Source organism: Lissotriton vulgaris, chromosome 6 (genome assembly GCF_964263255.1).
Source record: "Lissotriton vulgaris chromosome 6, aLisVul1.2, whole genome shotgun sequence".
Classification (NCBI taxonomy): Eukaryota; Metazoa; Chordata; class Amphibia; order Caudata; family Salamandridae; genus Lissotriton; species Lissotriton vulgaris.
The window spans coordinates 1,866,044,402-1,866,057,820 of NC_141694.1; the positions used below are offsets into that span (position 1 = coordinate 1,866,044,402).

Sequence of the window (13,419 nt, forward strand, 5' to 3'; positions counted from 1 at the left end):
CTGATATGTTTCCATTGGGAAACAACACTTATAACCCAACTTTTACAAAGCACTACCTTTACAACAAAACTTTTACAACGCAACATCCATTACAACGCATGCCATTACAATGCAACCATTACAACGCATGTCACTACAACGCATACCACTACAACGCATGTCATTACAACACAGTCATTACAAGAAATACCATTACAACGCATACCTACACTATCCAACACTTACCCTACTGTTGCACCCCCTGGAGTTAGAATAGTAATTTTTACCCCTACACTATCCAATACTTACCCTACTGTTGCACCCCCTGGAGTTAGAATAGCAATTTTTACCCCTACACTATCCAACACTTACCTTACTGTTGCACCCCCTCGAGTTAGAATAGTAATTTTTACCCCTACACTATCCAACACTTACCCTACTGTTGCACCCCCTGGAGTTAGATTAGTAATTTTTACCCCTACACTATCCAATACTTACCATACATGCAATGTAATGGTATGCGTTGTAATGGTATGCATTGTAAATGTAGTATGCGTTGTAGTGGAATGCGTTGTAAAGGTAGTTTCAAAGAATTCGTTGTAATGGCATGCATTGTAATGGAATGTGTTGTAATGGATGTTGCGGTGTAAAAAATGCGTTGTAAAGGTATGCGTTGTAAAAGTATGTGTTGTAACGACATACATCTGTTTCCATTAACTATTATGTATGTTCGCTGTGTATCTTTCCACAAATGAGTAAGTGTAAATGACAGTCTATGATGTATTAGGATTGCTACACCACTCGAACCCCTCGAAACCTGCGTGAAAGACATGTATATACCCAAACCGGGACAGAAAGTGTGTTTTAGTACCCATAAGATGTGTTTCTTGTAGTAATAGTATATCTGCTTTAATCCACCGTGCTTGGTTGAGTATTGCGCCTTGCTTTACCTTGTCTAGCATGCAACTAACGTTCCATCTGACGATATGTATTTGGTCCAAGGAGGATTCATTTAGCTATGTTGGTTGCAGAATGTAGTGATCGATAGTCATGTATCAGTGCATACCGTCCTGGAATAATAGAATCAGTGGATCGGGTTGGACAACATACACAATCCCCTTTGAACTTACCCCCCAACCCACCCCTAATAACTCATAACGATTGTCTCCTTTCTTGTATATTGGGATAATTTCTGCCCCCACCATATGTTGGGGATCCCTACACCTCTTGCTATTGCATTTGAAATTCTATTTAGGATATTGCCCAAGATGATTGGTTCTGAGCCGTTAGGCCTCAGGCAGGGAGGAGCAGCATTATTGTGCAATCCCAGGTTTACTGACTTCAATAAATCTAGGATTATGTAAAAGCAATGGATGCATGAGTGGGAACGCCCACACTCCACACATGGAACGAATCCCTGCCTCAAGGTAACGCAAAGCAGTGCAATGCACTTCTTTGCGGTACTTTGGATTTACTAAATCACACAGAGCCTGACAAGATGGCTGTGTGTGGCTTAGTAAATACCATTTAAGTACTTGCATTGCCTTGAGATGAGTTGCATTAGTAAACATGACCCCAGTCCTTAGTATGGATTCATACAGAAAGAATAACACACAGGTCTGTAATGTGATCAAAGAATTCCAATATGACCCTGCATAATAAATATGTCCTACTTGTGACATCGAAGCATCATACAACACCTTCCTCTACCCTTGTTGTCGTGGAACTAGCAAGACTGGTCTCCAAATGTTTCTTTCACATCTGAGTCTTTTTGAGCAATTCATTGAGAATTCTTTGAATGTGTACTGCTCTGCCTTTGAATAATTTGATTACCAAGTAGGAGGCTCCTCTAGGTGTGCAACATTTGATCCAAGCCTAGCTTTATGTAGAATAACTAGAGGCGTTTGCATTCTAAGATATAAGAACCTCTATTGCTGTCATATACAACTCTTGAACTCTTACACCTGTATCTGGAGTGGCCTTCCCAAAAAGTTAACTTTTCTTTTTGAGTCAACACATGAAATGACCACCTTACATTTATGTGGACATCCAAAACAAAAGAATTGACTTTTTTGGATCATGTTACATGAGCAGTGTATCGAGTTTGATTAGTACTGTACCCACGAAGGGGAACTCCATACTTACTTGTGACTCTTAAACTTGTTTTTACTACTTTGTCGACCTACCTGCACTCTGTTGACATCTGCTAAACAGCGCTCCACGCTGCAACGACTCCCTTCCTTCTGGCCGCCATTCACGAGGGCGAGGCGCGCCTCGAGACACGCCCCCTCGGTTGGCCACACCCCCTCCAACTTCTTGACCCTTCTCCATAAATCATGTGTCTTGGCAGGAAGCGCAGCGGACGAGCGCAGCGGGCGCGACGATTGCGCGCCGAAGGCGCGCCTAAGGCAAGCCCGTCTGCGCCCGTCCGCGACTGGCCGGGACTAGGGGCTCGTCACTCTGCCCCGCTTATCACCTATACCCCGGACCAACTTCGTTGCTGCCAGGGCCCCTGGCCCATCTCGGCCTCTATCTGCTCTCGCATTTCCTCCCTTGGTCTCACTCCTGCCACTCCCCTTCTCTGTTCTCTCTCTACAGCTGACACCCCTCCCACGTCTTGTAGCACCGTTCCTTCATCAACTCCCAGAGCCTTTACAGCCTTCTATCTCAACACCCGGTCCGCTGTTGCCCATGCGCATGAACTCTCAGTCTTATTGGATCTTCATGCTCCCGACCTTCTTTTTTTAACCGAGACATGGTTCTGCGATGACTCCCTCCCCGCCCTACTATCCACCCTACCGACCACCTACTATGCCCTCAGGGCGGACCGCCCTTCAGGCAGGGCCGGGGGTGGCGTGGCGGTCATCGCACGCACCAATCTCCCCTTCCAAACTTTATCTCTACCTGACATTGCAACCACTGAATTCCTGGTGATCCGCACAGTCTCCACCTCTCCCCCCCTGACCTGCTTCCTCACCTACCGTCCCCCTCAGTCCCCCTTACAGTTTCTCCCCGACTTCTTGGAGGTCTTGGCCACCATCACAGTCAACAACTCCTCCATTCTGCTCCTTGGTGATTTCAATTTCTGGCCCTCCGACTCCGCTGAATGCCCATCCTCCAAGGAATTTTCTGAAACCCTTCACTCCCTCAACTTCATTTCCCATGTCCACTCCCCCACCCACATCAAAGGTCATAAACTTGATCAGATCTGGTCCCTGAACTGCCCTGTGGAATCACTCTCTATTACCCCTTGCTCCTGGTCTGATCACCACCTAATCTCATTCCTTCTTCCCATCCACCCTCCAGCTAAGCCCCCCCGGCCTAAAAACACCTGGGTCCGATCATGGGGTCGTGTCAACCTGGAGAATCTTTCTTCCCTCCTTACCTCCTCCCTTCCCTCCCTACAGGGTCTTCCCACCCTTTCCCAGGTCGACGCCATAGATCAGTGGCTCTCCCACGGTCACGACTCTGTTGCCCCGCTCAAGCGCATTACCTCCAAACGCGACAAGGACGCCAATCGGTGGTTCACCGAAGAGCTTAAGGCCACCAAATTAACAGTACGCCGCGCGGAGCGGGCATGGAGGAGAAATTACTGCCCCACTCTGAAACTGGTATACACTAACATCCTTATCCAGTATAAAAAAGACATCTTGGAGGCAAAAACATCTTATTTCTCCTCCAAAATCCTAGCCGCGGAAAACCAGTCCAAGGAGATATTCACCATCGTCCACAACCTGGCATTCTCGGACAGAACTACTCTTAAGCCGGCCCCGTCCGAAGAACTATGTTCCTCTCTCAACAATTATTTCATTCACAAAATCACTACCATCAAGGCTAACATCCCGCCACCTTCCCCCTCTTTTGTCGACCCCCAATGCCCCCCCCCCCCCCAGGGCGTGCTCACCTCCCTTCCCCCTATCACTCGGGAAAGCCTGGTTACCTTGGTACCCCTGGTCAAATCCGGCTCTCCACTAGACCCCTGCCCCGCTCACATTCTCCGCCATATCTTTGTTTCCTGCCCTGACCCTCCCCTTCACCTTCTTAACAGCTCTCTTGCCCAAGGCCTCGTTCCTAAACCCTTGAAATCTGCGGTAATTGTACCCATCCTAAAAAAACCCGGGGCAGATCCTTCTGTCCCTGCCAATTTCCGTCCTATCTCCCTCCTACCATTCCTGGCCAAGGTGCTCGAGCGCCACGTCACCTGCGCTCTGAGCTCCTTTGTGGAGAATTATGGTGCTCTTGCCCCCCGTCAAGCCGGTTTCCGCCCCGCACACTCTACGGAGTCCGTTGTCCTGTCGGTCTTGGACACCCTCAGGGAGGGCATGGACACTAATCAGCACCAGGCCCTTGTGTGTGCTCCTCGATCTCTCAGCCGCCTTCGATACGGTGGATCACACCATCCTACTCTCCCGTGTCGGAGCGGCGGGGATCGGGGGGACTGCCCTGGTCTGGTTGTCCTCCTTCCTGAGCGACCGCACCCAGGCTGTTCGCCTGGGCGACTTCACGGCGGACGTCCGGAAAGTTCAGTGCGGGGTTCCCCAAGGTTCTTCTCTCTCTCCCCTCTTGTTCAATCTGTATATTGCTCCTCTAATCTTCTCTCTTCAACAGATGGAGGTCGGCGTATTTAATTATGCGGACGACCTCCAGCTTGTCTTTAATCTATCTTCTCCTTCCTCTGTTCTAAACTTTCAATCTGTTATGCTTCACATCAGGGACTGGATGAACCACAATCACCTTAAACTCAACCCCGATAAGACCGAGCTGGTGTTGACGGGTGGTTCATCCAGCCCCTGGTCCCCTCTCTTCTGGCCCCCTTCTCTTGGCCCCTCTCCTACTCCCGCTTCCTCAGTTAAAACACTTGGCATAAAACTTAACTCTCAACTCACCCTTCACTCCCAGGTTAGCTCTGTGGTATCTTCTTCTTTTCTTTCACTGCGTACTATACGCAGGGTGTCTCGCTTCTTCACTTTCTCTGCTCTAAAGCTCATCATCTTGGCCATGGTGGTATCCCGCCTGGACTATGGCAACGACCTGTGTGCCGGCATCCCCGCCTACAGTTTTGCGTCGCCTACAACAGATTCAAAACCAGGGGGCCCGCCTGGCCTTCAAACTCCCCAAATTCCACCACTCTACCCCACTTCTGAAATCACTACACTGGCTCCCTGTGCGAGCCAGAATTCAATTCAAGCTTGCTTCCATTACTTTCCGGGCCCGACACGGACTGGCACCTGCGTTCATCTCTTCTGAGATCGTTCCCTATGTTCCCACCAGGGAACTTCGTTCGTCCTCCCAGTCCCTCCTCACCATCCCACGCTACCGGAGAAAGAAGTGGGGAGGCTCCAGATTTGCCACCCTCGCCCCTACCCTCTGGAACTCCCTCCCCTTTGAACTCCGCACCATCACCCTCTACCCACAATTCCGTAAACAACTCAAGACTTATCTATTCACGAAATCCTTCGAATAATAACCTTCCTGTTCCCCCAGCTCTTTAACTTAGGATCCTGTTAGTAATAGCGCCAAGAAACCGCAGGTATACGTGCGCTTTAGAAGTAATTTTAAATTCAAATTCAAATTCAAATTCAAATTCCCTAGTGGGGCTAATTCATCAGTTCTTCCTGGAATTGCAGTAGCCCTCACCATTACAGTGAATATGCATATGTCCTTCAACAAACACTGAACAAAGGTAAACCCCCAAAGACCAGTAGTAAGGATTTTAAATAAATCCTTAATAGTTATCAGGAAAGTTTACTCAAAGCTGCCAAGAAGTTCTCTGGCTACATGCACTAACTAATCTAGACTGTCTTCTGTGGCAGGCACTTACAGAACCTTTTTCTGGTACTGCCTAGTTCCCTTGTTGGGGAGTGGGGTGGGTGTTGTAGGGTGTTCACACTAACTCCCTATGGCTGGAAAGTGCTAAGCAGATGACACCCACTGAGCAGGCTATTGCCTATGAGCAGTTGGAATCCTTGCAAGCTGTTTGATGCTAATACAAAGTTCAGCAGGAATCTCATGCAGTGAATGAGGTTGCTACCTGGCACAGCGTTTTTGCATTCCCGATTGAAGAAGCCGATGCAGCACTTCCGGGGTCCTGGGCAATCGGTGTCTGCGTTACATTCATGAAGATATGGCGGTAGAGTGTCATATTCTCTAGACTGATAGGGACACTCCCCTTGCTTCACTGCAAGAAAGAAATTCACTGGTGTAAGTCCCACAAACCATCAGATAACTTCGAAGAGAACTATAAAAAATTACTCAAAAGCACTGAAAATATTCCTAATCTTTACATAAAGTGTAGCACTACAGGCGTAGAGACCAGGATACCTTTGCCAGAGATACACCATTTTTCAAATAACATAACATAATATAACATAAGTGGTAAATGATAAAAATTGATTCTGGAATGGAGTTGTAGAACTGAACGACTTGTATTCTTTGGATATGACCACAACTGGACCGCATTTTGCTGGATAGTTTCTGTGAATGAATAGTGTGCTAATTAGCAGGCCTGCAATTTGCACTTAATTTCATTTTTTTCACTTGATGATGGGAAATAATGTTGTTTAAATCATCTAATTCAATATGTACTTAATCTATTTTACGTCGAATTATGACCACATCCCTAAATGAAGTTACAATAAGATGATAATAAACCATAAATGTAACCTTATATGTTAAGCATAAGTCACCTTAAAAGTGTGTTTTTGTGAAGCTGTGTTTAAAGTTATAGTGATAGTTAAATCAGTAAATGCAAACTTGGTATAGGTGCTATCCATGAAATTGCATGAAAGTAAAGGTCAGATGGATTAGGAGTATGAGAGAAGTAATAGTCAGACCTATTGACTCCTCAAGTAAACCAAAAATGACAAATGTAGTTTTCCTTTAACGCCATTTTAGTTTGTAAAAGTTCAGGAGTGTTTTACCAGTGATTACGGTTTTAAACCAAAGCCGAAAAGCGTAACTTTGTACAAGCAAAACAGGGCCCTCTTTGCTGTGTGATTTCCTCCAACAAGTACCCTCTAGCACCTCAGTTTCAGTCTTGTTGATGTGAAGATGTTACTGGCCTTTGCTGAATAAGGAGTACTATCATAGAAGATGTTGCAGTAGAGGAAGTGTTGAGGTTTCCAAGTTTGGGTGGGCAAACAGTCATAGTGACTTGAATGGAAAACGACGATCGTTAGACCGAACAGCCTTGGGCTGTATAACATTTGGATTACCTTATTACATTATTTAAGGTAATTCCTAATTGTGAAGAGATAGACTTTTCAATGTGGGTGTCACTGGACTCACACTTTAAATCACAATTTATGGTGAAGTTGATTTTTGAATGCCAGTTTAGTAAATGCCACTTTTAGAAAGTTGCTAAGCAAGTGTACAGAGACAGGTGCACTCCTTCCCTTTCAAAAATAATTAAATTTTGCTTTAAATGCCGAGTGCTGCATGCAAAACAGCGCTGTGACTGTCCAAACACAACTTATCAATGATACTGCCAAAAGGGCAAGGGGTTGGAGAACAGATTTCGTGGGATTTAGCATTTTATTTAACTTTGATCATTGGACTTTGAGCACATGCATTCGCGTGGGGGGATTAGGAAGGGGGTTATGTGAGAATTTGGGAAGATCAATTGTGGTTGACATTACAATTTATATGTATTAGGCGCATCATGTTTTTTATGTATTTCATGTATTTATGTTAATATAAATACTTATGAGGTGGGTTAATGAGGCAGATCACGGTTACACGTCAGTATGGTCCTTGCTGATATTACGAGTTACAGGCATAAAGCGAGTTGTTTATGCACCTTTTTCTGATTTATTGCAGTACCCCTGACAAAGAACTAAAAGTTCAAAATGCATTTGGTTATCATTTTGTTGGCTCGAAGGATGTTTGACAGCACATGTCTATGTTTAAGCTTGGATTGGCAGCATATGGCATCTGAAAATGCGGAATAAAGCATTCTATTTCAACCCACCTGTCTCTGGAGTGATCGAATAAATATGGAGTACATGGATTATTTGATAGTTAAAAACTTGGGGATTACTATGGATTACTTTGTTTAAGAGTGAAAAAAATGTGCTTTACTTTAAGAGGAAAAGTTCCTCACTTTAGCAGTGCAGCAGCTGGGGCGCCATGTGTCGCCCTTTTGGCAGTTTTACTGTTAGAAAGTTGGCATTTACTTGCTTTAGCCATTTGGTGCATGTTGCCCGTCTCGGTTCAGTCTGGGTGGGAGGACAGCTGGGATTTATGTATTCCCTTGCAGCAGCAACACACAAAGGACACTTTAGTGGGGCTGCTGGATCTTCCAGGGGGATTGAGAGGGAGGAACTGGGCATAGCCTTAGACTTACAACTGAATGAGCTGTTCCATGCAGACATACGAATGGCTGCATATCCCCTGTAGTGAGGCAGGACCCAGAGCAGGAAGGGTAGACCTCTGTCCACTTCAAACCTTCTTTGAAGTCTCCCCCACATCGAAGGCACAACTGGGTATATGTACTGTGCCCATGATACTACAACTTCAGCACACTTCTGGACCTGTGACCGCTCTGCCGGGAAGAAGAGGATCAGCGCTGCTGTTTAAGGATTGCCAATCTTCTGGAAATTCTGTTTGCTGAACTCTTGCATTGCTGTGTTGCCCTGCTGCCTGTTGCTTTTTCTTTGCCTGGGTGAGATGGATTGGACCTAAATCACTTCAACCTAGAGTGACTCCATGGGCTTGCTGGCTTTCCTCTTGTTACCTAAGTCTCAGGGATACAAAAGACTTAGAACCCTCCTTTAAGAATCCTTGGGTCATCAGCTTGTGAGTCTGTCCTATCAAGTGGTGCCAACCCAGTCCTGTGCCCTTGGAAGTGGACCTAGTGCTTTCTCCAGTGGAACCAAACTTCTATTGCATGAGCAGAATCAAGGCATCACTGCTGTTGTGGGAACTGGATCGGCACATCGTACTTGGAAACACTGCATCGCACTCGGAACTGCCTCTTCGGAAGCAACACATTGCCACCACTGTTTGGAGAAGATCAATGCATCGTCTGTACAGCGTGGAGAAACCCGGCTCATCGCATTCTGAACTGCCGCACTTCGAAACTGCTACTTCGCTCACAGAACCATCCCCTCAGCAATGTTGGGTGGAGAAATCCCCTAACATCAACTCAACTGTGTGGGGATCGCTGACGTATCACTTACCTGCACTCCACATCTCATGCTTGTGACCAGGATTAAGGTTCTTTGCTAAGCGGGCCCTGCATGGGTCCTGTATCCGGCCCACGCTCCATCGCGGTCGGTCTGAACTCTTAACTTTGTTACAGTCCGGCGTGACCAATTACCTCTTTAGATGCCATTTGCATTTAAGCTCTCTTTTTGCTTTTATTCTTTAAAAAATCATATCTCAACTAGAACACATTGGATGTTTTTCAGTTTGGGCTTGTTTTATTTATTAAATTACGTTCTGTTTGTCTAAACTGGTGTGGATGCTTTTTGTGATGTGTTTTCAAGGTTTTACAGTTTAAGTGTTGCAAAAATACTTTACATATTGCCTCTTGGGTTAAGCCTGATGGCTCTGTACCAAGCTGCCAAAGGGTGAGAACAGGATAATTTAGGTTGTGTAGTGACACCCTGACTAGGTTTCTGGTTCCCGCTTAGGCAGGGGGTTTACCTCTGCCAACCAGAACCCCAATTTCTAACAACAATGTTTAAGAAAAATTCGAAACAATATGCTTCATAGTAAGAAGCCAAAGGTAGAGTTGTGCACTCTGTCTTGCATGAGGTTTGTTGTCACTGACTACACAACATTTGCAGGTAAAGTGCTGTGACATTGGATCCTACCTACTTGTGTAGGATGTGGCACAGTCACTGAATGTTCCACCCAGTAGGCGAGCCTGCAAATCGAGGTCCATTTTTTACTAAGCCAAGTTCCAGAAAGTGCTGTGGTTGCGTCAATGGGACACCCTCAGGCTCCTAACAGTTCTGTCAAAGTAGGATGCCACAATATGATTTTCTTTACTAAATTGGAGCCTGCATAATAGATGGTGATATAGGTTAATCTATTTGTTTTCTGCTACAGCTGACATTTTAGGAGGGTATATCAATTGTTATTGCCTGCTCTCTTGCAGGCTTTTCTTGTCATCTTTTTGGTGTATAGGTGGGATGTGATTTTTTTTTATAAGTGCATCAGCTTGATCATCAAAGCATTGATATCTGTACAGTTCTTACACATTGGTAGGTATTGACCAAATGGGGGATTTTCCTTGAATGATCTTGGATGACAACTATTGAATCGGAGAAGCCTTCTTTTTATCAATTGGTTTCAAAAACACTTTTGTTGTGAAGTCACCATCCTTGATTGCTATGTCACGTCCAGGAAGGAAACTCTAGTCTTATTTATAGTGTGGGTGAATCATAGGTAAAGACCACCTCTAATAATGTATTGGACATGTTCCAAAGCAGTGTAGTTGTCATAGCACCACATGATCAAAATCTCATATATGTGCCTCAGTATACTCTGGTTCTTGTAAGAGTTTGTGTCAGTGCATATGAAGATGCATTCAGACTGATGGACATAGAAACAGGCCTACTAAACAACAAATTGTTGAAACACATCCCACCCTATGCTACTGAGAATGGATATACAACCTCAAGTGTATGTTCCTAGGGCATACTTGTGTAAAATGCCTCTATGTTCATTCGAATATGCAGTTCACTGTTCTCATAAATTGTAATACCTTTGAGGAGGCATATTTCAAAAGGAAATTCTAAGTCTGGGGTGGCATCATCCCTGAGAATCTCATAGCTATTGGCATCAAATATGAGGTATTTGCATTCCTGGTCATGCAGAGCAAAGGCTGTTACTACAATCGCTCCTCCCTTAAGTGTTGGTTTATTCCAAGGGTCTGGTTGTTCTCGAGAGCCCTGATGGCCAGGTGTGACGAACTATGAAAAAAACTCTTGTTTTTAGTTTAATTGGCTCAACGGCTTGAATGACTGCCAGGTCACAATTCAATAATTCCACTTGTATAGTCCCTGTAGTAGGTTGGAATTTAGGCCTGTGCTTTAGACCTGTATTGTGTTTGGCTCCTGCTGTGTGATTGTTATATGGGAAAAAAACTTCCTTAATGAAAAAACTTTACAAAAAACCTGCATATATTCAACAAGGTTTTTACTGTCTTGAGGAAAAGGTGATGGTGTGACCATATATTATACGGGATAAACTACCACCGGTGGTAGCCACTTTGTAGTCATTATTAGAGTGACCAGAGATAAGGAATTTTGCGATTTTTGTCCCTTAATAACTTTGCACCAATTTGACGAATGTTCCTAAAACTGGGGAGACCGGATGTCCCTGTTTTATTTTTGGAGTCTTGAAAGTCTTGCAGGGTTTGTGAATAGGGTGGAAAGAAAAAAGGGGGGTTCCAAAACAGGCTTTAAGTCCAATGCATTTTCCCATAGACTTGTTTTTTGCATAGCGTGAAAATTGTCTTTTTGATGAAATTGGAAGGTAGTACTGAACAACTTCCTATTTATTAAAAAAAGAAATGATGAATGTATACATATTTTGCAAAGCAGATGACCATTTTGGTAAAATGTTAATAGGCAGGGTAAATATAACATACAAAATACTTACCTATAGCCAAAGGCGTAAGGCAGAACACAGGAAAAGTTTTCCTAAAACAACATACCTGGCTTCAAGTTTTGTAAAGGCAATCATTTGGCAATCACCTAATTATTTGACATCACTATGTACTGTGGTAGTACAGCAAAATACACCAATATTACACAAACGTACCGCGCAAACTGACCTCACAACCTATAAATAAATTATACGTTAATATACAGATACACTACTTACCTGCACTACCCAATATAGGCATCTGCACACCATAGTATCTAATCCAGCCATTTTTTCACCAAATCTGTATGTCAGATTTTCACAATATACACATTCCAATAAATTAAGCAAAATGCATTGAGTTCAACCACCTTTTGGGACCCCACAACATTTACATATTTAAGTGTATATTTTGGCGAAAAAAACATTTCCATCTTTGCACTTTGACAGCATCTAGTTCCACCAATTGCAATGCCAGGATGCAATCAACCAGTGAGAAATGAAATTAAACCGTGTCTGTTTACGTTCAAGGGAGAAACAAGTAGGTTTCGGTTGCACCTTCACTAGATCTAGAATTAGTTGGTGGAAGTGGCATTAAAGGGGCCATCCCATAATTTATGACCAATGAAACCTCTCAAACAAAGTAAACATCAACAAAGAAAGGAACATTCTGAAAGGTCTATTGTGGGTAGTTAACCCCTTCCATGCTGATGACGAACCCCAGCCGTCATGCACTACGGTGCTCGTGTGCTGATGACGGCTGGGGTTCGTCATGGCCCGCCCCTGTTCGTTTGTTTACCGCACAGCGGCGGAAACGGGCCAGCAGGGAAGGGGCTAATAGCATGGCAGGATTATGTAAGAGACATGTTTTTCTCTACACTGGATGGGGCCGCGTTAAATTCTCACATAAGAATGCAGTAAACGTGCAAGTTCCCCCCACATACCTCCAGGATGGGCTGAGGGGCCCCCCTTGCAGATGGCTGTGAGGGCCAGCAGAAGCAAGCAGCCAATGGATGTCCACATGGTGCAGTCAGGACAGTCTGAATCACCAGCACTCCTGCCTCAGCTTTAATCGAAATGGTGTGGGTGGTAGACTAACATTAACAAACATGCCTTGAACCTCTGCCAAGACTATTTCATAATATTCAGTTTCACGACAGGAATCATTCTGAACCGCGGGTCATGGTTACTGGGGTGAAATATTCTGGGAAAGTGTCCTTCATTCTGTGTATTGTTTTTGTTTCTTGCCCTCTGTACACGACTGTCTCTCCGTTGCTCTCTGCTCGTCTGCTTGAGTGTCTGGTAGTAACAGATGTAGGTGTGGGGTTAGCCAAGGCCTTTTGATTTTACTCAAATAAGATATACAACATACTTTCTCTGCAACCACACTTCGTCCATTGGTTTCTTGTGTTGTTCATATTTCTTCCACCCTCTCCAGTATACAGAGTGGGGGCGTTCACTGTGTGAGGGGCAGCTTTCTTCTCTTTCACAAGGAGCACTTTAAACACAAAGCAGTTCCCTTCACTGCCACGCATGGCGGTGACAGGGTGCATTTTTTTTAGCTTAAATCTATTTTTGCTTTCAGAATTTTTAAAAATATTTTCATGAAGGACTGGTAGCCATGACAAACCAAAACAAACATTGACAAAGCCGCCACCATGCTGGCAGCCAATGCTCGTGTGTGAATGGAAGAGCCTGTTTTGCTCACATCCAACTATCCGGTTCTGCAGAATGACTGCACAGGAGACACCTTTTGCAGTGATCCTGACAGAAGCAATTGAGAAGCACAAACAGAAGCTTTGGATTATCAGGTGTTAGATGTCCTTGGACTGGGCAGAGTTC

At 44.6% G+C, this 13,419-nt stretch overlaps 1 protein-coding gene across 5 annotated transcripts in view; it reads right to left on the reverse strand.

Annotated features, from left to right (window-relative positions):
• Nucleotides 1-12,668, reverse strand: part of LOC147709691 (uncharacterized) — a 167,818-nt gene extending 155,150 nt beyond the window's left edge. For 4 of the 5 annotated variants that reach the window (XM_086928198.1, XM_086928196.1, XM_086928195.1 and 1 more), the window contains exons 1-2: nucleotides 12,522-12,668; nucleotides 6,011-6,157 (exon numbers count right to left, since the gene is read on the reverse strand). In XM_086928198.1, the coding sequence (XP_086784324.1) occupies nucleotides 6,011-6,157; nucleotides 12,522-12,600 (226 nt within the window). In that variant the 5' untranslated portion in view covers nucleotides 12,601-12,668. The remainder of the gene's footprint in view (nucleotides 1-6,010; nucleotides 6,158-12,521) is intronic. The other variant, XM_086928197.1, reaches the window with a different exon arrangement.
• Nucleotides 12,669-13,419: the final 751 nt, after the last annotated feature.